Genomic DNA, 24,751 nt, shown 5'->3' on the forward strand with positions numbered 1-24,751 from the left:
AGCGGGTTTTTTAATCCTTTTCAATGTGTTGATGTGGGAGGGCAGGCCACAAGATTTCCCTTCCTGCTCTACACAGATCTCTGCAAATCTCAAGTGATGCCTCATTGCCCTTTTTCTTATCTCTTGCAGTACCTGTTTGAGAATGGTAGAATAGATAACATTTTTACCGAGCCCTACTCCAGGTTTATGATTGAGCTTACGAAACTGTTGAAAGTCTGGGAGCCTACAATACTTCCCAGTGGTAAGTGGCTATTTGTTTTTTCCATCTTCTCATTAGGGCACATCTCAAACGGGATAATTTCTTGGAGCAGGAAAGTGGCCTATAATAAGTTACGTGGCTTTTCACCTTGTGTATCCTACTATGTATTCAAGGGCTTGTACATTAGCCCCTCCATTTTTGCAGAGGTTAAGGGTACAGGAGAAAACACAAATTTAAAAATGCCTCTCTGGGAATCTCTGGGTCCTCCAGCGTGACTCTGTGGCCAACTTCCACCAGAAATGGACCACAGAGTTGTGTTGGAGGATCTAGAGATTTATTTTATTTGTCGTGTCAGGGCAACCAGTCAATTATATTACATTTCTAACAGAACAAAGCAAACAAACAGACAAAATACAAAATTTGTGAGTTTGGTAGTTGATTAAATGTCCTTTGACCAGTATCTGGCCACTTGGAGTGCTTCTGGTGTTGCTGCAAGAAGGTCCTCCATTGTGCATGTGGCAGGGCTCAGGTTGCATTGCAGCAGGTGGTCAGTGGTTTGCTCCTCTCCACACTCGCATGTCGAGGATTCCACTTTGTAGCCCCATTTCTGAAGGTTGGCTCTGCATCTTGTGATGCCAGAGCTCAGTCTGTTCAGCGCCTTCCAAGTTGCCCAGTCCTCTGTGTGCCCAGGGGGAGTCTCTCATTTGGTATCAGCCATTGATTGAGGTTCTGGGTTTGAGCCTGCCACTTTTGGACTCTCGCTCGCTGAGGTGTTCCAGCGAGTGTCTCTGTAGATCTTAGAAAACTATTTCTAGATTTAAGTTGTTGACGTGCTGGCTGATACCCAAACAGGGGATGGGCTGGAGATGTCTCTGCCTTGGTCCTTTCACTATTGATGTGGGAGGGCACATTCACTAGAGATTCTGAGACAGGTATTCTCCCTAAGTCCTCCAGCATGTCATCAATTAGAAACACCTTGAAGACACACAACAACAGACAGTTCCTTAGGAGAGAACAATTCCAAGACCACATTTAGTATTTCCTTTTTTACTTGTTGCAGATAATCGTAAGGATAAAAAACAGATATTTCTGAAGGTCTATAGTCAGAGATGACTTCTGTCCCCAACATAACGTAGTAAGATGCATTTTCATTCCAGTCCCTCCGAACTTCATTTGTTCAGCCAAGCATTGTGAAAGGATCAATTTAGGTCATTTGTACAACATGTGACCATCTTGTTTTGGGGAACCAAATGATCTTTGAAATGAAATGTCGGTCATTTGATCCAGAAAGTTCTTGGAAAAGTCCTGACTAGCTGCTTCCATAAGCCCAAATCCTGCGGCATTCCTGAACAGAGGACTGTAGGAAGGAATATTGTCAATCCAAACATTATTTTAAGGAATCCCCATAACATATATTCAGTGGTACACCAGCAATTGGCTCCTTATAAATGATTGACTGGGTGTCTCTTGTTATGGAGAACTACCCTAAAATATACATCAGAGAATCCAAAAACAAACAGGATACAAAAGTTGAGCTTCAACTCATTAGCTAGCAAAGCGCAAAGAGCCATGTGATGTGGTTGCAACGAATTCAGAGCTTAGGAGGCAAACATGCAGAGTCCAATTTTTAAAATCACAAAAGGTTTATTTGCAATAATAAAGAATTAACCACGTTTCTTCATGGGAAAGAACTGGGTCTGAGCTACTCCAATACTCATCTCTTCTAAGGTTTCAAGAGAGGGGAAAAAACAATCTCTGCATTTCTCCTGACACACAAGCAGAGAGAGATCTCAAAGCACACAGCACATACTCTCCATACTCAAGTGTAAGAAGGCAGAAGTCAGATTCAAAAAGCTTGCAGTATAAAAGTATCCATTCTAAACAACCATTTCAACCGATTGCGAATGGTTATACTTCTTTTCATTAATCATAAGCCAATGTGATGTTATTAATTACTTAAATATTGTATTTCATAATTCTGCTTTCACTTGACTTAGCCGATGGTTTGTTGACCGAAATAAAGGCTACTGACTGACTGTCTAAACAACCAATCAGAATAAGAGCAAGAAAAGAGAAGTGAGAAGAAATTAGTTTGATTCCAGTTCTCACGCAGGAGACATGGGAGAAGGGAATTCCCTCAGTCTATACCAAGGGTCCTCAAACTTTTTAAACAGAGGGCCAGGTCACAGTCCATCAAATTGTTGGAGGGCCGGATTATAATTTGAAAAAAACATGAATGAATTCCTATGCACACTGCTCAGATCTTATTTGTAGTGCAAAGAAACACATAAAAACTATACAATAATTAAAATGAAGAACAATTTTAACAAATATAAACTTATTAGTATTTCAATGGGAAGTGTGGGCCTGCTTTTGGCTGTTGTGTGCTTTCAAGTCATATCAGACTTAGGTTGACCCTGAGCGAGGGCCGGGTAAATGACCTTGGAGGGCTGTATCCGGCCCCCGGGCCTTAGTTTGAGGACCCCTGGTCTATACTACACTAACTAAACTGTTCCTCATTAAGGACTCGAGACTTGGGCAGTGTGGGATTGACTCCCGACATCTCTTCCCTCCTTCCCCCCCTCTCCAAAATCTTCAGGCTACATGTTCTCAAGAATCGAAGAGGAGCACTTATGGGAGTGTAAGCAGCTGGGCGCCTACTCCCCCATCGTTCTCCTGAACACACTGCTGTTCTTCAACACCAAATATTTCCAGCTGAAGAACGTCAGCGAACATATGAAGCTGTCCTTTGCCCATGTCATGCGGCGCACCCGGACTCTAAAGTACAACACCAAGATGACGTATTTACGCTTCTTTCCTCCCTTCCAAAAGCAGGAAGTTGAATCCGGTGAGTGAATCTGTTGTCTGTTCTTGGCCTCCCTGCGTTGTCGGCTGTTTGTTGCTTTTGTCACTTGCTGATCCGCACACATGTGTTTGTACTGAGATTCTGCAGAAGGACAGCAACTCACTGAGAAGCCTGGCACCCCCTTATACTTTGTCTCCTCCTGTCCTTTCCTGTCCCATCTCCAGATAAGCTAGTAGGCAAACGAAAACGCCACGAAGGTGAAGAGGTCCCAACGGCAGTGGAGATGGTCGAGAACACTGACAACCCCTTGAGATGCCCAGTTCGGCTTTATGAATTCTACTTATCAAAGTGGTGAGTGATACCATCTCTCTTTGCTTCCTCTCATACTTTATCAAGTCGGTTGATGCCCTGAGGCTCTCCTTGTAGAAATTATTTGGAATTGATGGATAGAGAAAGGCACCAATTCCCACCCTAAGCCTCTGCAGAAGCCCCTCGTGGGAATCAGCTTCTCATTCCCTTATCTCATCCAGGGTTTGATCAATGTTATCCTGTGCATTTGGCCCGCCCATTGTGTCCTATTTCGATGTCTATCATGTTATTTAGTAACTGTTTATTTTATTTTGTTGTTTCATGTATTTTATTTTGTTGTTATGTTTGCTTCTTTGTATTTGATTTTGCTGTTCTGTAATTTTGGGCTTGGCCTCATGTTAGCCGCCCCAAGTCCCCTTTGAGAAGGTGGTGGCGGGGTACAAAAAAAGTTTATTTATATTTATTATATAACTTGAGTCTAGCTTCTGGACCTTGGATCGAATGTTTGTATGTTGTATACCAGGTATAGGCAAACTCAGGCCCAGGGGCCGAATGTGGCTCCTTGGGCTCTTTTCTCAGGCTCTCCTCTCTCTCTCACCATCCTATCCTTCCTTCCTTCTCCCTTTCCTTCCTCCTTCCCTTCCTTACTTACCTCGCTCTTTCTCCTTCCCTCCCACCCTTCCTTCCCTTTCTCCCTCTTTCTCTTTCCTTCCTTCTTTCCTTTTTGTCTTTCCTTCTTTTTCTTTTCCTCCCTTCCCTCCCTCTTCTTCCCTCCATTCCCTTCCATCTTTTCATCATTCCTTCCTTCTCTCCTTCCTTCCGTCCACCCATCCATGCATCCTTCCCTTCCACCCTTTCATCCTTTCCTCCCTTTTGCTTTTCCTTCCTACTTCCCTTCCATCCTTTGCTCCTTCCCTCCCTTTTGTCTTTCCTTCCTTCTTACCTCCCTCGCTCTTTCTCCTTCCATCCTTCCCTTCCACCTTTTGTCCTTCCTTTCTTGCCTCCTTCCCCCCTCTTTCCCTCTTTCTCCTCCCTTCTTTCCTTCTCTTTCATTTATCCTTTCTTCATCCTTCCCTCCCTTTGATCCATCCTTCTCTTTTTCCCTTCCTTCTTCCTTTTTTCCTTTCTCCTTCCCTTCCCTTCCTTCCATCCTTCCTTCCACCCTTTATCCTTCCTTCCTTCCCTTTTGTCTTGCCTTCCTTTCCTCTTTCCTCCCTCCTTCCCTCTCTCCATCTTTCTCCTTCCATCCTTCCTTCTCTCTCTTCTTCCTTCCTTCCATCACCGGGCAGCCAGTCCTAGCAGGGAGTGCTAGCATGTGGCCCCCAAGTTTGAAAGTTTGCCCATGCCTGTTACATACATTCATCTTGACATTTAATGCAAACCTGCCTGGCATGATTTGTGAGACAATGTTAAGGAAACACTTAGCCAAAATGAAATATTATTGTCAAGTCTTACTTTGAGAAAAAGGTGAGAAAGGAATAGGATGCTTTTGTTTTGATTTTAAGAGTTGCTTTGACCCTGCCCTTGGTTGCCTTCTTCTGCTGACATGAGCTGTTGATCCCCACATTCTTGCTTCTCTTTGTTATGTTTCCTGCTATCTTCTTTGCTTTGACACTCAGCTCGCAGTTCCCAGCCCTATTCTTTTCCTTGTGTCAGTATTGTTTCTGAGCTGCCACTTTACCCACTCACTCCTTTGTTCCCACAAACAGTTCTGAAAGCGTGAAGCAGCGGAGCGACGTCTTTTACCTCCAGCCAGAGCGTTCGTGTGTTCCCAATAGCCCCATGTGGTATTCCACAATGCCCATCGATCCGGGGACTTTGGACATCATGTTGACGCGCATCCTCATGGTACGAGAGGTGCACGAAGAACTTGCCAAAGTCAAAGCAGAGGACTCTGATCCTGAGCTTTCAGACTGAAGGCGGGCGAAAGAGGTTGTGTGTTCTCTCTTTCTCTCTCTCTCTCTCTCCTTTTGGTTCTGTTTCCTTTGTTCCCTCCCCTTTCTGATACACATTGCGAAAGCACCAAACTGTGAATACACCCAGCTTTTGGGGAGATGGTCCCTTTCGTGTCACGTGAACTCTGTAAAGGAGCCGCCGTCGACTGCAGCAGATCGCAAAAGGAGAACCAAGAGGATGCAAAATAGCAGAAGGCGCAAGAAAGAAAACAACGGAGGCTGCAATTGATCCTGAAAACAATGTCTTCAGATGGACTCATTTATTTCGCTCCACACATGCCCCAGTGGTGCTTTGAGTGGGATGAAAACCAATTACGGATTATTGGGGTTTTTTTGTTTTCATTCTTAAAAGGAAACCTGTTGTGTATATCCTTCTCTCTGAACCATGGAAGCGAAGATTAACCCCCTGAATGCTTTTGCAGTGTAGCTGCTGCCCACAGAAATGTGGGGTTTCCTAACACTTTGCCGTAGGATGCAAAACCAAACCTAGTTGGATGGAAACGAGTGGAAATGGCGTCTGTACCATACACACCAATTTGATTTCCTTGCCCTTTTCCTTTCCAAATATATATATATACACAAACACACATGTATACATATATATAGATATATTCCACTTCGATTGGACACTAGGAAATGCTGATCCAGCCCCAGGAGAAGCGGGCAACAGGCTAAGCTTTTGGACGGTTCACCTTGGAAGGATGCTTTGAAATTTCTTCACTGGCTCGGTTGCATCCCTCCCTTGGCCAGTAGCAAATTCTCCGGCCATTTTGGTCAGGAAGTTTGGGAAGCCGTGGTCCCAAAAAGTAACTTTTTCAAACTCTGCCCTCCTCGCATCACTTTGATGAGAGAAGTAACCCATGTTATGTGTGTGCACATATGTTGACATACAGAAAGACACAGTTCCATTCAGACAAATGGGGGATTTTGACACAAAATTCCCCATCATCACCCAGATTGTTATTAAAAGGCCAAGCGGCTTTGAAACAGGAAGGGTGCCCCATCCACTTTTGAATCTTTCCTTTTGTTTATCATCTCCTTTTGGATAGGCCTTGTTTTTTTTATACATTTTGGAGGGAGTGGCCTTCTGGCATCTTACAAAATATAGGGTTTTTAGTTTTGTTTTTAATTATCTGCCCCTCCCCCTTTTAATTGTGCACCCCCTTTTAGAAACAACACCAGAATGTTGAACTACATTCTAATCCTCGCACAGGTTGACTACTCTCTTTACCACTTCCTTTCAACTGAGGTCCATATTTGGAAGAGACTTTGCCGACAAGCTCTAATCTCTGCCGCCGGCCACTTCACCCCAGTAGACCCCTCTTGCCCTTGTAACCCAAACGCAGGGTGCTAACCCTCTAGCTAGGTCAAACGCATTTCACTACTCCCCCATCCCCAGTGTATGACCCTTTTTCTCAGTCTTGCAGATCACTTTGAAGATCCAAAACTATTTTTTAAAAGCAGAAAAATTGTATGTATGTTTTTATTGGCAGTTTTGTCCAGTCATCTGATTTCTAAGGCGAGAAGTCCGATTTTTTTTTGTTTTTTGTTTTTGGTTCTTTTTTGTGTCTAAAACACTCTGGTCTATCTCTATCTCTCTCTCTCCGACGTTGAACAAAGACCTCCTTTTTTGTGTGCGTGGGTGTGTTTTGGGGTATTCTTTCTAACCGTAACAAAAAAAGGTAACAATAAAATCAGAAAGTAGTCTTCTCTTTTGCTGTTGTGTAATTGGTTGTCCTTGTCCCGCTGCCTTGAACCAAATTGACTGCTGTAGTACAGGGACATTTTTTAAAGCACCTCTTCTACTCCTTTTGATGTCCTCTCTCCCTCTTCCTTTGAAGTTTGCCATTTCTGGACAGAGATCCCATTTTTCGTTTGATGTTCCAAGATGCACATTTTTTTTCATGTCAGGAACGACTTGAGAAACTGCAAGTCACTTCTGGTGTGAGAGAATTGGACTTCTGCAAGGACGTTGCCCAGGGGATGCCTAGATGTTTTGATATTTTACCATCCTTGTGGAAGGCTTCTCTCATGTCTCTGAATGGGGAGCTGGAGCTGTCAGAGGAAGCTCAACCTACTCTCGCCGGATTTGAATGGCTGACCTGTCCGTCAGCGGTCCTGCCGGCACAAGGGTTTAAGCCAGGTATGGGCAAACCCAGGCCCGGGGACCAAATGCGCCCCCTTGGGCTCTTTTCTCAGGCCCTCCTCTCTCTCACCATCCCATCCTTTTTCACTATTTCCTCCCTCCTTCCCTTCCTTCCTTCCTTACCTCCCTCTTTCTCCCTCCTTCCCTCCTTCCTTCTCTTCCACCCTTTCATCTGTCCTTCCTTCCTTCTTTCTTCTCCCCTCCCCTCTCTCCCTCTTTCTCCTTCCTTTCCTTTTATCTTTCCTTCCTTCTCTTTCCTTCCTCGCTTCCACTTCATTCCCTTCCACCCTTTCGTCCTTCGTTCTCTTTTTCCTTCTCCTTCCCTTCCACCCTTTCCTCCTTCCTTCCATCCTTCTCTTCCTCCCTTCTCTTTCCCTTCCTCCTTCCCTTCCACCCTTTTGTCCTTTCTTCCTTTCATCCTCCTCTTCCTCTCGTCCTTCCTTCCCTTCCTTCCATCCTTCCCTTCCACTCGTTCGTCCTTTCTCCCCTTTTTTCTTGTCTTTCTTCTTTCCTTCCTCCTTACCTCCCTCTTTCTCCTTCTGTCCTTCCCTTCCTGCTTTTCATCCTTCTTTTCTTATATCTTTCCTTCCTCCTTACCTCTCTTCCTTCATTACCTTTCTCCCTCTTTCTCCTTCCTTTCATCCTCCTCTTCCTCTCGTCCTTCCTTCCCTTCCTTCCATCCTTCCCTTCCACTCGTTCGTCTTTCCTCCCCTTTTTTCTTGTCTTCCTTCTTTCCTTCCTCCTTACCTCCCTTTCTCCTTCTATCCTTCCCTTCCTGCTTTTCATCCTTCTTTTCTTATATCTTTCCTTCCTCCTTACCTCTCTTCCTTCATTACCTTTCTCCCTCTTTCTCCTGCCACTCTTCCCTTCCTCCCTTTCGTCCTTCCTTCTCTCTTTCCTTCCTTCCATTATCGGGCAGACAGTCCTCTTATACCAAGGAACACTAGCATGCATCCCCCAAGTTAGTTTGCCCATGCCTGGTTTAACCCGTTGCACCACCTGTTGCACCATTTAGAAAGAGTGACTTTCCCGGTCTAATTTCGTTTAGAAGAAAATCGCAGATGATTTCAGATACTCCTACTCCACCATCTTTTCCTTCCTGCTCTTCACTTCCCTCGTAGCTGTAAGAATTAGTAGTTGAATAGCGGATAACACTATTGCCAGTTTCGAAAGCATTCTTCTGAAACTTTTTCAAAATCCCTCATTTTTTAAAAAAAAAATTGAGCTTTTTGTGTTTCTTAACAGATATACTTTCACTGTATGGCGCTGTAAAGGATTTTTTAAAAAGTGGTGTCTTGGTTGCATGTCAAGTCGGCCCAGATTCGTCCTCCTCTGTAATTGAGAAGCCCACAGTAGGTGGGACGTCTTCGGAAGTGCAGCTATTTATGTCTGTCAGACTGGTTTTCAGTTTTGTTTTTCTTAGAAATTGTGTGAAATTTATTATGATTATTTTCCTTCGGGGAATAATAAGCAGCAAGGGATCTATCTAAACCATCATGTTTGAAACTTTTCAAAAGAAGACAATTCTTTCCCCTGGTTTTTCCCTTGATAGAAGTTAATCGAAAGATTCCCGTAGAATAAAACAGTATATTTGTATATGATGGATGAGTTTCAAGTTTTTTTTTCTGCCTCCAGAACACTTTGGAGCAGCGTTTCTCAACCTGGGGGGTTGGAACTCCTGAGGGGGGTTTACAGGGGTCACCAAAGACCCTCAGAAAAAACACATTTCTGATGGTTTGAGGAATCCCTTTGGCAAAGAAGGCTGAAGATCTCTCTGCCTGTCCTTCTCTTCCTTTTTGGAAACACAGCAAATCCTCCCACCAAATGTTCTGCTGTGATTGACCGGCCTCTCAGCAGCCCTCTCAGCCAAGGGAAGGACTGTTCCTGAAATGCCAAGTGGGGAGAGCAAGTGTGCTCAATACATGGCAGCATAGTGTGCATGCGTGGGCGAGCATGCGAGACTGGAGGGAGGCTCACGTCCCTTCAAGGCAGGGGAAAAGTACCCGCACAACATGGGACTAATAGTGGCCCAGCAGCATCAGGAGGAGGAGCACCATTATGGGCTGGGTTCAGAGTGCTTTTGATTATAGGTTAACTAGACACCAGTGACTACAACTCCCAAGTGACAAAATAAATCCCCCCCAACCCCATCAGTATCGAGATTTTGGTGTATCTGGTATTTGTGGCAAATTTGGTACAGATCCATCGTTTGGGTTCACAATGTTCTCTGGATGTAGGTAAACCACATCTCCACTAAATCACTGTCAATTCCTCCCAAATCCCTCCAGTATTTTCTGTTGGTCCTGGAGATTCTGTTTGGGAAGTTTGGCCCAATTCCATCTCTGATGAGATTCAGAATTCTCTTTAATTGTAGGTGAACTATAAATCCCAGTAACTACAACTCCCAAATGTCAAGGTCTACTTTCCTCCAGTGTTCACATTTGGGCATATTGAGTATTCATGCCACGTTTGGTCCAGATCCATTATTGTTTGAGTCCTTAGTGCTCTGTGGATATAGAATCCTAGAGTTGGAAGAGACCTCATGGGCCATCCAGTCCAACCCCCTGCCAAGAAGCAGAAATATTGCATTCAAATCACCCCTGACAGATGGCCATCCAGCCTCTGTTTAAAAGCTTCCAAAGAAGGAGCCTCCACCATACTCCGGGGCAGAGAGTTCCACTGCTGAACGGCTCTCACAGTCAGGAAGTTCTTCCTAATGTTCAGATGGAATCTCCTCTCTTGTAGTTTGAAGCCATTGTTCCGCGTCCTAGTCTCCATGGAAGCAGAAAACAAGCTTGCTCCCTCCTCCCTGTGGCTTCCTCTCACATATTTATACATGGCTATCATATCTCCTCTCAGCCTTCTCTTCTTCAGGCTAAACATGCCCATCGTTTGAGTTCACAATGTTGTAGGTAAACCACATCTCCACTAAATCACTGTCAATTCCTCCCAAATCCCTCCAGTATTTTTTGTTGGTCCTGGAGGTTCTGTTTGGGAAGTTTGGCCCAATTCCATCTCTGATGAGATTCAGAATTCTCTTTAATTGTAGGTGAACTATAAATCCCAGTAACTACAACTCCCAAATGTTCAAGGTCTACTTTCCTCAAACTCCACCAGTGTTCACATTTGGGCATATTGAGTGTTCATGCCACGTTTGGTCCAGATCCATTATTATTTGAGTCCTCAGTGCTCTGTGGATATAGAATCCTAGAGTTGGAAGAGACCTCATGGGCCATCCAGTCCAACCCCCTGCCAAGAAGCAGGAATATTGCATTCAAAGCACCCCTGACAGATGGCCATCCAGCCTCTGTTTAAAAGCTTCCAAAGAAGAAGCCTCTACACTCCGGGGCAGAGAGTTCCACTGCTGAATGGCTCTCACAGTCGGGAAGTTCTTCCTCATTAGGTTCTTGTGGGTTTTTTCGGGCTATAGAGCCATGTTCTAGAGGCATTTCTCCTGACGTTTCGCCTGCATCTATGGCAAGCATCCTCAGAGGTGTGAGGTCCTCACACCTCTGAGGATGCTTGCCATAGATGCAGGCGAAACGTCAGGAGAAATGCCTCTAGAACATGGCTCTATAGCCCGAAAAAACCCACAAGAACCTAGTGATTCCAGCCATGAAAGCCTTCGACAGTTCTTCCTCATGTTCAGATGGAATCTCCTTTCTTGTAGTTTGAAGCCATTGTTCCGCATCCTAGTCTCCAGGGAAGCAAAAAACAAGCTTGCTCCCTCCTCCCTGTGACTTCCTCTCACATATTTATACATGGCTATCATATCTCCTCTCAGCCTTCTCTTCTTCAGGCTAAACATGCCCAGCTCCTCATAGGGCTTGTTCTCCAGACCCTTGATCATTTTAGTCGCCCTCCTCTGGACACATTCCAGCTTGTCAATATCTTTCTTCAATTGTGGTGCCCAGAATTGGACACAGTATTCCAGGTGTGGTCTAACCAAGGTGGAATAGATGGGTACCATTACTTCCCCTAGATCTAGACACTATGCTCCTATTGATGCAGGCCAAAATCCCATTGGCTTTTTTTGCTGCCACATCACATTGTTGGCTCATGTTTAACTTGTCCACGAGGACTCCAAGATATTTTTCACACATCCTGCTTTCAAACACATTTCACTGAGGTGAACTACAACTCCAAAACTCAAAGTCAATGCCCACCAAACCCTTCCAGTATTTTCTGTTGGTTTTGGGGGTTCTGTGTGCCAAGTTTGGTTCAATTCCATCGTTGGTGGAGTTCGGAATTCTCTTTGATTGTAGGTGAACTATAAATCAGCAACTCCCACGTGACAAAATCAACCCAACCCCAGATTTGGGCGTATTGGGCATTTGTGCCAAATTTGGTCCAGTGAATGAAAATACATCCTGCATATCAAATCTTTACATTATGATTCATAAAAGGAGCAAAATTATAGTTATGAAGTAGCAATGAAAATAATTTTATGTTTGCTTATTGCTTTTTGTTTGTGTTGTCCGGCTTGGCCTCATGTAAGTCGCTCTGAGTTCCTTGGGGAGATAGTGGCGGGGTATAAATATTTTTTTTTATTATTATGATTACTATAACCTCTGAGGATGCCTGCCATAGATGCAGGTGAAACGTCAGGAGAAAATGCTTTTGGAAAATGGCCATACAGCCCGGAAAACGCACAGCAACCCAGAAATAGAAGATGTTCTCACGGCTTAAAAAATCAAAAGCCACTGATACTTGTTTAACAACAAAGCTTTATTAAAACAATGCAAGCATATTAAACATCATCGCTAAAAGAAGTGGTACCTATTGACTGCATTCTGCTTTCCTTTAGCATTCAAGGTAGTCCTTACACAAACTCTTTGATAACCAGTTGCGATGATTCATATTACTCAGGGATAGTTACAAGTTGATTACATGCATGCCCCAGTAGCATGTTAGAAACATATATGTAGGTCATGTACAGATAAACTCTAGTTCAGAAAACAAAAGCTCTCGAAAGTTGCTTTGGTTTCAGTCCAGAGTAAAAAGCACGATGCAAATAATAGTAATAGCCTAGAAGCTTTATTTACGAAAAAGAGTTGCTCTCAACAAGGCTGTTGTTCGGACTGAAGGATCAACTGTTCTACAATCCACTTAGAGGTACAGCAATTTAGTTTTTACACATGCTTCAAACTCATCTATAAATTAGTGGCGCAATGGGTTAAACACTTGTGCCAGCAGGACTGAAGACCAACAGGTCGGAGGTTAGAATCCGGGGACATCGCGAGTGAGCTCCCTCTGTCAACTCCAGCTCCCACACAGGGACATGAGAGAAGCCTCCCACAAGGATTTTTTTTGTTGTTTTTTGTTGTGTCAGGAGCGACTTGAGAAACTGCAAGTCGCTTCTGGTGTGAGAGAATTGGCTGTCTGCAAGGACGTTGCCCAGGGGATGCCCAGATGATTTGATGTTTTTATGATCCTTGTGGGAGGCTTCTCTCGTCCCCGCATGAGGAGCTGGAGCTGATAGAGGGAGCTCATCTGCCTCTCATAGAATAATAGAATCATAGAGTTGCAAGAGACCTCATGGGCCATCCAGTCCAACCCCCTGCCAAGAAGCAGGAATATTGCATTCAAATCACCCCTGACAGATGGCCATCCAGCCTCTGTTTAAAAGCTTCCAAAGAAGGAGCCTCCACCACACTCTGGGGCGGAGAGTTCCACTGCTGAACAGTTCTCACAATCAGGAAGTTCTTCCTCGTGTTCAGATGGAATCTCCTTTCTTGTAGTTTGAAGCCATTATTCCGCGTCCTAGTCTCCAAGGAAGCAGAAAACAAGCTTGCTCCCTCCTCCCTGTGGCTTCTTCTCACATATTTATACATGGCTATCATATCTCCTCTCTGCCTTCTCTTCTTCAGGCTAAACATGCCCAGCTCCTTAAGTCGCTCCTCATAGGGCTTGTTCTCCAGATCATTTGAGTCGCCCTCCTCTGGACACATTCCAGCTTGTCAATATCTCTCTTGAATTGTGGTGCAGGTTCAAATCTCCCCGGATTTGAACCTGCAACCTGTCGGTCTTCAGTCCTGCCGGCACAGGGGTTTTACCCACTGCGCCACCGGGGGCTCCACAAGGATGGTAAAACATCAAGACATTCAGGCGTCCCCTGGGCAACATCCTTGCAGATGGCCAATTCTCTCACACAAGTAGCGACTTGCAGTTTCTCAAGTCACTCTTGACACAAAAAAATCTGTAAATTAGTCAAAACATTCCCTGTTTTGGTTGGCTTTCCCCCTATTTGTTAATCAAAGCAATCCAGTAGTTGTCCCTCAGTCTTCTGAGTACCTTGCTGCTTTGGCCGTTATTCATTCTGGCTCTAAATCGGATCACTTTCAAAGTGATGGTACTCACCTTTAAGGCCTGGAATGGTCTGGGATGTACCTGAGGGACCGCCTCACCCCCTACCAACCCCAGAAATCCCTTCATTCTGAAGACCAAGATTTGTTGGAAATTCCCAGTGTCAAGACCTTGCGTCTAACAGCAACCAGACACAGAGCCTTTACAGCAGTGGCACCATCACTCTGGAATACTCTGCCACCTGAAGTCCGTGCCTTGCGGGACTTATCAGCTTTCCGCAGGGCATGTAAGACATACCTGTTTTGACGGGCCTTTGATCTTTGATTGCTATTTTTAAATTGTTTTAAATTGTTCTTAAATTGTGTTCAATTTTAGCTTGTTCTTGTAAGCCGCTCCGAGCCCCAGGGGAGTGGCGGCATATAAGTTCAAATAATCAATCAATCAATCAATCAATCAACAAGAAAAATAATTCCAAGCTGAAGAGATATATACAAGTAAATACAAGCATAAGACCCATCATCCACTACACACGTAAACATTGCAAATCTAAGAGATGGTAGACACCCTGCAGTTTGGAGTTTACTGGACAGCAGCAGTAGCAGAAGCTGCAAGCAACAGGGGTCTGTTCTCCTGTGGAATGGAATTGACTAGCCTTTTTGACCCAATCTAGTAATCTGCATTAGGCATAATTGCAACCAGGGTTTTGTTTGGTTTTGACCCTGGATATCACAGGTGTACAAGGACCAAGTAGCAACAGTCAGAACTGACCACGGAACAACAGACTGGTTCAAGATTGGGAAAGGCGTACGGCAAGGCTGCATACTCTCACCCAACCTTTTTAACTTGTATGCAGAACACATCATGCGATGTGCGGGGCTTGATGAATGCAAAGCTGGGGTGAAAATTGCTGGAAGAAACATTAACAACCTCAGATATGCAGATGACACCACTCTGATGGCCGAAAGCGAGGAGGAGCTGAGGAGCCTTCTAATCAAGGTGAAAGAAGAAAGCGCAAAAGCTGGGTTGCAGCTAAACATCAAAAAAACCAAGATTATGGCAACAAGAATGATTGACAACTGGAAAATAGAGGGAGAAATCGTGGAGGCCATGACAGACTTTGTATTTCTAGGCGCAAAGATTACTGCAGATGCAGACTGTGGCCAGGAAATCAGAAGACGCTTACTTCTTGGGAGGAGAGCAATGTCCAATCTCGATAAAATAGTAAAGAGTAGAGACATCACACTAGCAACAAAGATCCGGCTAGTCAAAGCCATGGTATTCCCTGTAGTAACCTACGGATGTGAGAGCTGGACCTTAGGGAAGGCTGAGCGAAGGAAGAGAGATACTTTTGAGCTGTGGTGTTGGAGGAAAGTTCTGAGAGTGCCTTGGACTGCGAGAAGATCCAACCAGTCCATCCTCCAGGAAATAAAGCCCGATTGCTCACTGGAGGGAAGGATACTAGAGACAAAGTTGAAGTATTTTAGCCACATCATGAGGAGACAGGAAAGCCTAGAGAAGACAATTATGCTGGGGAAAGTGGAAGGCAAAAGGAAAAGGGGCCGACCAAGGGCAAGATGGATGGATGGCATCCTTTAAGTGACTGGACTGACCTTGAAGGAGCTGGGGGTGGTGACGGCCGACAGGGAGCTCTGGCATGGGCTGGTCCATGAGGTCACGAAGAGTCGGAGACGACTGAACGAATGAACAACAACATCACAGGTGAGATCAGATGGAAATGTCAGTCTGCTCAGTGCTCTCTGATCAATAGGAGAACAGACCTGCATTGCTTGCAGTAGCTGCCAGCCTGTAAATCAGGAATGCGGGGGTAATTGCACTAGAAGACGCTACTTAGTTAAGTCGTACTTTAGCAAACTAACTTCTAAAATGTCAACCATCGTCTTTGGAATAAATGACCATTTGGGGGACAAGGTGACCAAAAGCAGCCACAATCTTTCAGTTCGAGAGCGCGCCGAGTATGGCTCCTCCAGCAGTGACAGCAGCGGTTGTTGCAGTTGAGAGCCCTGCAGCCCCTGCAGAAAGAAGGATAGGGAAGACTCACTTGAGATGCAAAGTCCTACGGAAGGGCCCCGTTCCAAGTCATTCCCACTCTGAAAGAGAGACATACCAACTGATTGCAGCACGGCAACCGTACTCCCAGCAGCCACTCCTCCGCCATTGGCGATGGCAGCCGCCGACATCATCTTCGCAGCCAAGGATCCAACTGCAATTCCAGTTGCGGTGTAACCCACGGCCCCAAGCACCAGAGGAGCAGCAACTACCGCACCTCCTGTGTTGACAAAAACATAGAATCAGAGAGTTGGAAGGAAACGCCAAGAGCTATCCAGTCTGACCCCCTTCTGCCAGGCAGGGATACCCAATCAAAGCCCTCCCGACAGATGGCCATCCAGCCTCTGCTTTAAAACCCCCAGAGACGGAGACTCTGAAGCAGCATATTCCATTGTCAAGCGCTGTTTATTATTAGGAAGTTCTTCCTAGTGTTTATGTGGAATCATGAAGTTGGAAGAGAACTCATGGGCCATCCAGTCCAACCCCCTGCCAAGAAGCAGAAAAATTGCATTCAAAGCATTCCCCGAGAGATAGCCATCCAGCCTCTATTTAAAAGCCTCCAAAGTACTTTCTACAGAAAGTATTATGAAGAAAAAAATTAATAGAAATCCAGCGACTATATGTTATCTATTTACAATACAGATGAATGGAAGGAAAATGAAAAGAATCTGATAACAATGTTGTTAATGGCTGCAAGGCTATGAATAGCAAAATATTGGAAAGGAGAGGTGGAAATTAAGATAGAAGAATGGTACAAGGAAATTTGGAAATTAGCAATAAATGACAAATTAACGTGCAATTTAAAGGTCAAAAAAGGCCTAAGGAAGGATAATGATTTTGAAAATATATGGAAAATATTTATTGAGGAAACATTAAGGAAAGAAGACGGGAACCAACCCCCCACCAGAAGAAATGAGGTTCTGGTGTGAGTATAAAGAAAAGAAGAACTCCGGAGAGGTAGCACAACTGGGGAAAGGGGGGTAGCACAACTGGGGAAAGGGAAAAAAGTAATTATGTGAATTATAGAGATTAGGTTCTTGAAGGTTTTTTCAGGCTATAGGGCCATGTTCTAGAGGCATTTCTCCTGACGTTTCGCCTGCATCTATGGCAAGCATCCTCAGAGGTAGTGAGGTCTGTTGGAAATAGGAAAATGGGTTTATATATCTGTAGAATGACTGAGGGCTCTCTGCTGAAGCTAGGTGTGAATGTTTCAGCTGACCACCTTCATTAGCATTTGAAGGCCTGGCTGAGCCTGGGAAAATGTTCTGTTGAGAGGTGTTAAGATGTGCCTGGTTGTTTCCTCTCTGCTGTATTGCTGTTGCAATTTTAGAGTTTTTTAATACTGGTAGCCAGATTTTGTTCATTTTCATGGTCTCCTCCTTTCTGTTGAAATTGTTTTTGTAATGAAGGGAATATAAAGGTAATAAAATTATTAGATGTTTAGAAAAAAAAAGAGGAGAACAAGTTGAATTGCTGTAAAGAATCTGGCTTAAAGAAAAGAATGAAGTCGTTTTTGTTAAGATTTACACATCTTTATTTCCTACTTTTCTTTCATTATATTGTTCCACCTCTTTTTATGTATATAGCATTTCTTTTGTGGTTAATAAAAAAACGAATTAAAAATAAATAAAAATAAAAGCCTCCAAAGAAGGAGCCTCTACCACACTCCGGGGCAGAGAAATCCAAAACTACCTGGAGGGGCCAAAGTTTGCACAGGCCTGGTTTAGATCCAGCCATGCCACAGTTCAATGCTATGGGATCTTGTGGTTTGTAGTATGGTACTCTTTGGCAAAGGAGGCTCAAAACCATGCCAAACTACAGCTCCTAGGACTATGTAGCATTGAGGCAAAGCAGTTGGAAGTGGTTGTCAAAGTTCATATAAACAAGTTCCTTGATAAGATCTGCCTGATCCACCTGGACGGAGAGAAGAGGGAGGGAAGGAAGGAAGGAAGGAGGGAGGGAGGGAGGGAGGGAGGGAGGGAGGGAAGGAAGGAAGGAAGGAAGGAAGGAAGGAAGGAAGGAAGGAAGGGGGAGGGAGGGAAGGAAGGAAGGAAGGAAGGAAGGAAGGAAGGAAGGAAGGAAGGAAGGAAGGAAGGAAGGGGGGAGGGAAGGAAGGAAGGAAGGAAGGAAGGAAGGAAGGAAGGAAGGGGGAGGGAAGGAAGGAAGGAAGGAAGGAAGGAAGGAAGGAAGGGGGAGGGAAGGAAGGAAGGGAAGGAAGGAAGGGAAGGAAGGAAGGGAAGGAAGGGGGGAGGGAGGTGCTTCTGACAGGTTCTTCTTCCTTTCCAAAATTGGTCACTTTACTAGGTTCTTGTGGGTTTTTTCGGGCTATAGGGCCATGTTCTAGAGGCATTTCTCCTGACGTTTTGCCTGCATCTATGGCAAGCATCCTCAGAGGTAGATGCCCCTATAGCCCGAAAAAACCCACAAGAACCTAGTGATTCCAGCCATGAAAGCCTTCGACAATACATTGGTCACTTTAACCAATATCCCAATCAACCTTTAGTGCAGCTGATCTATGACAGAAAGCACCATCTCCTTCCTCCCTTCTCCATTTTCTCCTGCCTTCCTCCTTTCCTTTTTTTTTTTTTAAACCCAGCATTGGCTTGATCCTGTTGAGCTGCAGCTGCCTCCTGCATGGCTAAACTCCCAGTTGCCAAGCCTTGACATTGGGGTGAGAAAGGGGGGGGGGGGGGGGGGAGAGTGAGGAAAACTCGGTTTGAATGCAAGCAAATCCACTTTCTCCTCTTCTCCTTCCTTTTTCCGTGTCTCGTGTCTCGCTGAACCTCAGAGCCGGAGAAAAGAAAACGAGGTCTTCTCAACCCGATTCCCTCCCCATCTTTGGATCCTTCTCGAGGGGATTGCCAATGGCCTTTCTCCCCGTTCTGAATTACTCATGCGAATCGCTTTACACGGGAGTAATTCACAATTGATAAATGGCAGCTTGGCTTTCCTTTCCTTTCCCCTTCACAAATCCCTAGATCAGTGTTTCTCAACCTAGGGGTCGGGACCCCTGAGGGGGTCATGAAGGGGTGTCAGAGGGGTCGCCAAAGACCATCAGAAAACACAGTATTTTCTGTTAGTCATGGAGGTTCAGTGTGGGAAGTTTGGCCCAATTCAATCATTGGTAGGATTCAGAATGCTCTTTGGTTGTAGGTGAACTATAAATCCCAGTAACTATAAATCCCAAATGTCGAGGTCTATTTCCCCCAAACTCCATTTGTGCCAAGTTTGGTCCAGATCCATCATGTTTTGAGTCCACAGTGCTCTCTGGATGTTGATGAACTACAACTCCCAAACTCAAAGTCAATGCCCACCAAACCCTTCTAGTGTTTTCTGTTGGTCATGGGAGTCCTGTGTGCCACGTTTGGTTCAATGGCTTAATTGGTGGAGTTCAGAATGCTCTTTGATTGTAGGTGAACTATAAATCCCAGCAAGTACAACTCCCAAATGACAAAATAAAAAAAAATTGAGTGAAGGACATACATTGGGTTGTTAGGTGTATGGTGTCCAAATTTGATGTCAATTGGCCCATTGGTTTTTGAGTTCTGTTAATCCCACAAACGAACATTACATTTTTATTTATATAGATTGAACTTCTTTATTCTTTTCTATTGTCTTTTTAAAACCATCTCTTTGAATATCAACACAGAAACAAGTATTAGGCTGATTTCCTGTAGCAATTTAGCTTTAAATCTTCATCATAACTTACTTTCTCAATATGAAAGTAAGAAAGAAAATCACTAAAAATGCTTTCCCAAAAAAGCAGAAAATGCCTGTTATTTACATGAAGTGGTCAGAAGATGGCGTTCTCTCACTGTATGAACTTAGATGTTCTAAGTTATATTGACAAAATTAAATCGATAAATCGATCTCTCAAGTTTGTAAGTTTACTTTGCCCGGCCAATCTGACCTATGTGTTCTGTAAATACCAACAGAGAAATCAATACATTCTGTTCTGTTGAAATCTTCAGGGAGAAACGCTTTCAGGAAAAATCAGGTATTTTTAAATGTTTATATCTTAATTCTAAATTATATTGTAATACTAGCCGTACCCGCCATGCGTTGCTGTGCCTTCTCTCCTTCCTTCCCTCTTTCCTTCCTTTCCTCTTTTTCTTTCCCTATTTCTCTTCTTTCTTCCATCTCTACCTGTTTCTTTCCTCCCTTTCTTTGCTCTTTGTACATCCTTCCTTCTCTCCTTCCTTCCTTCCTTCCTTCCTTCCTTCCTTCCTTCCTTCCTTCCTTCCCTATCTTTAGTTCCTCCTCTCCTTCCTTCCCTCTTTTTCCTTTCACTTTTTATTTCCTTCTCTCCTTCCTTGCTTCTCTACCTCTTTCCTTCCTTCCTTCCTTCTTTCCCTCCCTCCTTCTCTCCTTCCTTCCTTCCCTCTTTACCTCCTTCTCTCATTACTTCTTGACTGTTCCTTCCATGTAATATTGTAATACCGTACATAGATATTATGTATCTTACATGTGATATCTTACATAGAAAGAAGGAAAGGAAGAAGGAAGGAAGGAAGGAAGGAAGGAAGGAAGGAAGGAAGGAAGGAAGGAAGGAGGGAGGGAGGGAGGGACAGGAAGGAAGGAAAAAGGAAGGGAGGGAGGGAAGGAAGGAAAGAAGGGAAGAAAGGAAAAGAAAGAAGGAGGGACAGGAAGGAAGGAAGGAAGGAAGGAAGGAAGGAAGGAAGGAAGGGGGGAGGGAAGGGAAGGGAAGGGAAGGGAAGGGAAGGGAAGGGAAGGAAGGAAGGAAGGAAGGAAGGAAGGAAGGAAGGGGGAGGGAAGGAAGGAAGGAAGGAAGGAAGGAAACAGAGAAATCAATACATTCTGTTCTGTTGAAATCTTCAGGGAGAAACGCTTTCAGGAAAAATCAGGTATTTTTAAATGTTTATATCTTAATTCTAAATTATATTGTAATATTAGCCGTACCCGCCATGCATTGCTGTGGCTTCTCTCCTTCCTTCCCTCTTTCCTTCCTTTCCTCTTTTTCTTTCCCTATTTCTCTTCTTTCTTCCATCTCTACCTGTTTCTTTCCTCCCTTTCATTGCTCTTTGTACATCCTTCCTTCTCTCCTTCCTTCTCTCCTTCCTTCTCTCCTTCCCTATCTTTAGTTCCTCCACTCCTTCCTTCCCTCTCTTTTTCCTTTCACTTTTTTATTTCCTTCTCTCCTTCCTTGCTTCTCTACCTCTTTCTTTCCTTCCTTCCTTCTTTCCCTCCCTCCTTCTCTCCTTCCTTCCTTCCCTCTTTACCTCCTTCTCTCATTACTTCTTGACTGTTCCTTCCATGTAATATTGTAATACCTTACATAGATATTATGTCTCTTACATGTGATATCTTACATAGAAAGAAGGAAAGGAAGAAGGAAGGAAGGAGGGACTGGAAGGAAGGAAGGAAGGAAGGAAGGAAGGAAGGAAGGAAGGAGGGACAGGAAGGAAGGAAAAAGGAAGGGAGGGAGGGAAGGAGGGAAAGAAGGGAAGAAAGGAAAAGAAAGAAGGAGGGACAGGAAGGAAGGAAGGAAGGAAGGAAGGAAGGAAGGTGGGAAAGGAAGGAGGGGGATGAAGAAAGGAGGGAGGGAAGGAAATGGGAAAGGGAAAGAAGGAGGAAAGGAAGGGAGGGAGGAAGAGAAGGAAAGGAAGAAGGAAGGAGGAACAGGAAGGAAAGGAAGGAGGGAAAGAAGGAAAGGAAGGAGAAGGTTGGAAGAAAAGGAAAGAAAGGGAGGAAGGAAGGAAGGAAGGAAGGAAAGGAGGGAGGGAGAGAAGGAAGGTCCTTCACTCAAGCACCATCAACCTTCCTCGCCTCCTCCTCCTCCTCCCCTTCTTCCTTGCCTGGGGGCTCCGCTGCTGCCGCTGCCACTCATCCGCCCCTTCCTCTCCAACAGGTAAAGGAGGAAGAGGAGGCGACCACCCTCCTGACATAGCAGGGAAAGAGAAGGGGCTCCATGTGGCAAGCCTCCACCTCCTCTCCCATAGTGCCCACTCTCGCTTGTGTGTGTGTGTGTGTGTATGTGGCCGTGCACGCGCGCCTGGGTCCTAATGCTTTAACAGCCGGTTGTTGCCTCGCGAGGAGGGGGGGGGGGGCGTGGCCATGGGTCTCTGTGGGCATGCAGTTTCTCCTTTGTGGACATGCAGTTTAGAAGTCCTTTCTGCTTTTTTTTTCGTTGGTTTTTTTGAGTGAAGGACATACATTGGGTTGTTGCTTGTATCGTGTCCAAATTTGGTGTCAATTGGCCCATTGGTTTTTGAGTTCTGTTAATCCCACAAACAAATATTACATTTTTATTTATATAGATTAATATTATATTTTTAACTGCCCCCACAGTCATTGCTTCTAAACCATATACACCATGTCCTTAGGTACAAGCTGAGATCTGTATGTCTCTCCAAGTGACGTTAACCTAGCACTCCTTATCATTGGCTATACTGGCCAGGAAGTTGTAGTTGGTGGGGCACCAGTACCAGAGGCGGAACTAGGTAATTTTCAATGGTAAGCAAACAGTATTTTGGCGCCTGCCCCCCCCCCCCCAACCAATAATTGATATATATTTTCTGTTTGTCATGGGAGTTCTGTGTGCCATATTTGGTTCAATTCCATCATTGGTGGAGTTCAGAATGTTCTTTGATTTTAGGTGAACTATACATCCCAGTAACTACAACTCGCATATGTCAAGGTCTATTTTCCCCCAAGAGCACTTCAAGAGCGCCCCTGGCAAAATCAACTCTACAGCGAATGCTTACTTTGCGTAATGGGTTGAGCCGCCCCTGACCAGTACTCTGCCAGAAAAGGCTAAAGACCTTGTAAAACATGAATATCCATGATTCCATAGCATTGAGACAACACAAATAAAGTGGTGTCAAAGTGCATTAATTCTACAGCATAGACACATCAAACGTCTCCCATGGATCTGAAATGGATTGATGGGGGGAACCCAATATGTGGCAAACTTTGGGCAGGAAGGTTAGGCAATCTAAGTAGGCCATGGTCATACCCAGGCCATAAATATAGCATCAGGCTATAAATGTGGCATCAAAGCAACTCACCAAAAGCAACAACAGCTCCAAATACGGCATCTAAGGGAAGAAAAGATACTTGTGTTAAGATAATCTGCATCTTACACCAAGGGTGCATCCACACTGTAGAATTAATGTGGTTTGGTTCCACTTAAACTGCCATTTCTCAATGTTACGGAAGCATGGGAGTTGTAGTTTTACAAGGTCTTGAGCCTTCGATACCAATGAGTGCTGGCGCCTCACCAAACTACAGATCCTAGGATTCCATAGCATTGTGCCATGGCAGGTTTTTTTTTTTGTCATGTCAGGAGCGACTTGAGAAACTTCAAGTTGCTTCTGGTATGAGAGAATTGGCCAGCTGCATGGGATGCCCGGATGTTTTGATGTTTTACAATCCTTGTGGGAGGCTTCTCTCATGTCCCTGCATGAGGAGCTGGAGCTGATAGAGGGAGCTCATCCACGCTCTCCCCGAGTTCGAACGTGTGACCTGTCAGTTTTTAGTCCTGCCGGCACAGGGGTTTCTTACTCATGACGATCTTACTCATCTTCTGCAACCAGACCTCCAGATCCACAGATGTTGCATTCACTTCTTGACAATATTGTACTATACTGTATGTGTGTGTATATATAAATACAGAATAGGTAATTTTCAATGGTAAGCAAACAGTATTTTGGCGCCCCCCCCCCCCCCAACCAATCACTGATATATATTTTCTGTTCGTCGTGGGAGTTCTGTGTGCCATATTTGGTTCGATTCCATCACTGGTGGAGTTCAGAATGCTCTTTGATTGTAGGTGAACTATACATCCCAGTAACTACAACTCGCATATGTCAAGGTCTATTTCCCCCAAACTCCATCTGCGTTCATATTTGAGCATATGGAATATTTGTGTTAAGTTTGGTCCAGATCCATCATTGTTTGAGTCCGCAGTGCTCTCTAGATGTAAGTGAACTACAACTCCCAAACTCAAAGTCAATGCCCACTAAACCCTTCTAGTGTTTATGTTGGTCATGGGAGTCCTGTGTGCCACATTTGGTTCAATTTCATCATTGGTGGAGTACAGAATGCTCCTTGATTGTAGGTGAACTATACATCCCAGTAACTACAACTCGCATATGTCAAGGTCTATTTCCCCCAAACTCCATCTGTGTTCATATTTGAGCATATGGAATATTTGTGTTAAGTTTGGTCCAGATCCATCATTGTTTGAGTCCGCAGTGCTCTCTAGATGTAAGTGAACTACAACTCCCAAACTCCCACTGCACCACTGGGGGCTCTGCCATAGCACTTAAACTGGTGTCAAACCGCATTCATTCTGTAGTGTAGATGCACTGAAGACATTTCATTATATGTCAATCTTTTAAAAATATACCCAAAATCCAAAACACTCCTGGTCCCTAGCATTTTGGATAAAGAATACCAAATATGTATAAAGAAAGCAGAAACACCCTTGAAATGGGGAAAAGGAAAAAAATAGCTCACCCATTGCTCTTTTTTTCCTGCAACTTCTAACTCGTCTTCCTCTCCTTGTCTCTGGTACCCAAAAAGACACTGTTTTTAGGGAAAAAAACAACAAGACAGATATTGGAAACAGGATGTCCCAACTGTCTTTGTTTGCTGCCCCTCTCAGCAAAGCCTTACATGCTCACTGTCTGTCTCAGCAGAGATGCTGCCTCTCTCAATGCAAAGCAGTAGTGACAGCAGTCTCTTGTTTCCAGGCAGCGAGGCAGGGGTAGTGAATAGGCAGCAGTCTCCATCAATGGCCTGCTAAGATGCTCAAATCCCCCCAATCATGCTGTAGAAAGCTGCTCCTCGCCTCCCAAAGCCTTGCCTGAAAGTTTCGATTTCCCGGGAAGTCTCAGAGGAAAGGGGAAACAAAACTGATCTTACTCATCTTCTGCAACCAGACCTCCAGATCCACAGATGTTTCATTCACTTCTTGACAATATTGTACTATATATACT

The 24,751-nt window shown here is 44.5% G+C and overlaps 2 protein-coding genes across 8 annotated transcripts in view; one reads left to right on the top strand and one right to left on the bottom strand.

The window, feature by feature from the left end:
- Positions 1-6,985, top strand: part of LOC132780783 (zinc finger MYM-type protein 4) — a 225,586-nt gene extending 218,601 nt beyond the window's left edge. For all 7 annotated transcript variants that reach the window (XM_067473702.1, XM_067473699.1, XM_067473701.1 and 4 more), the window contains 4 exons: positions 130-241; positions 2,799-3,047; positions 3,230-3,356; positions 5,024-6,985. In XM_067473702.1, the coding sequence (XP_067329803.1) occupies positions 130-241; positions 2,799-3,047; positions 3,230-3,356; positions 5,024-5,231 (696 nt within the window). In that variant the 3' untranslated portion in view covers positions 5,232-6,985. The remainder of the gene's footprint in view (positions 1-129; positions 242-2,798; positions 3,048-3,229; positions 3,357-5,023) is intronic.
- Positions 6,986-12,124: 5,139 nt separating this feature from the next.
- LOC137098017 (interferon alpha-inducible protein 27-like protein 2A) lies at positions 12,125-24,548 on the bottom strand. The gene is made up of 5 exons (XM_067473706.1): positions 24,429-24,548; positions 24,270-24,338; positions 22,817-22,846; positions 15,847-16,008; positions 12,125-15,751 (listed from the first exon to the last, which is right to left on the bottom strand). Exons 2-5 carry the CDS (start codon positions 24,271-24,273, stop codon positions 15,675-15,677), a joined length of 273 nt encoding a protein of 90 aa, XP_067329807.1. The 5' UTR covers positions 24,274-24,338; positions 24,429-24,548; the 3' UTR covers positions 12,125-15,674.
- Between the last annotated feature and the right edge of the window lie 203 nt (positions 24,549-24,751).

Source organism: Anolis sagrei, chromosome X (genome assembly GCF_037176765.1).
Source record: "Anolis sagrei isolate rAnoSag1 chromosome X, rAnoSag1.mat, whole genome shotgun sequence".
In the NCBI taxonomy this organism is placed as follows: domain Eukaryota; kingdom Metazoa; phylum Chordata; class Lepidosauria; order Squamata; family Dactyloidae; genus Anolis; species Anolis sagrei.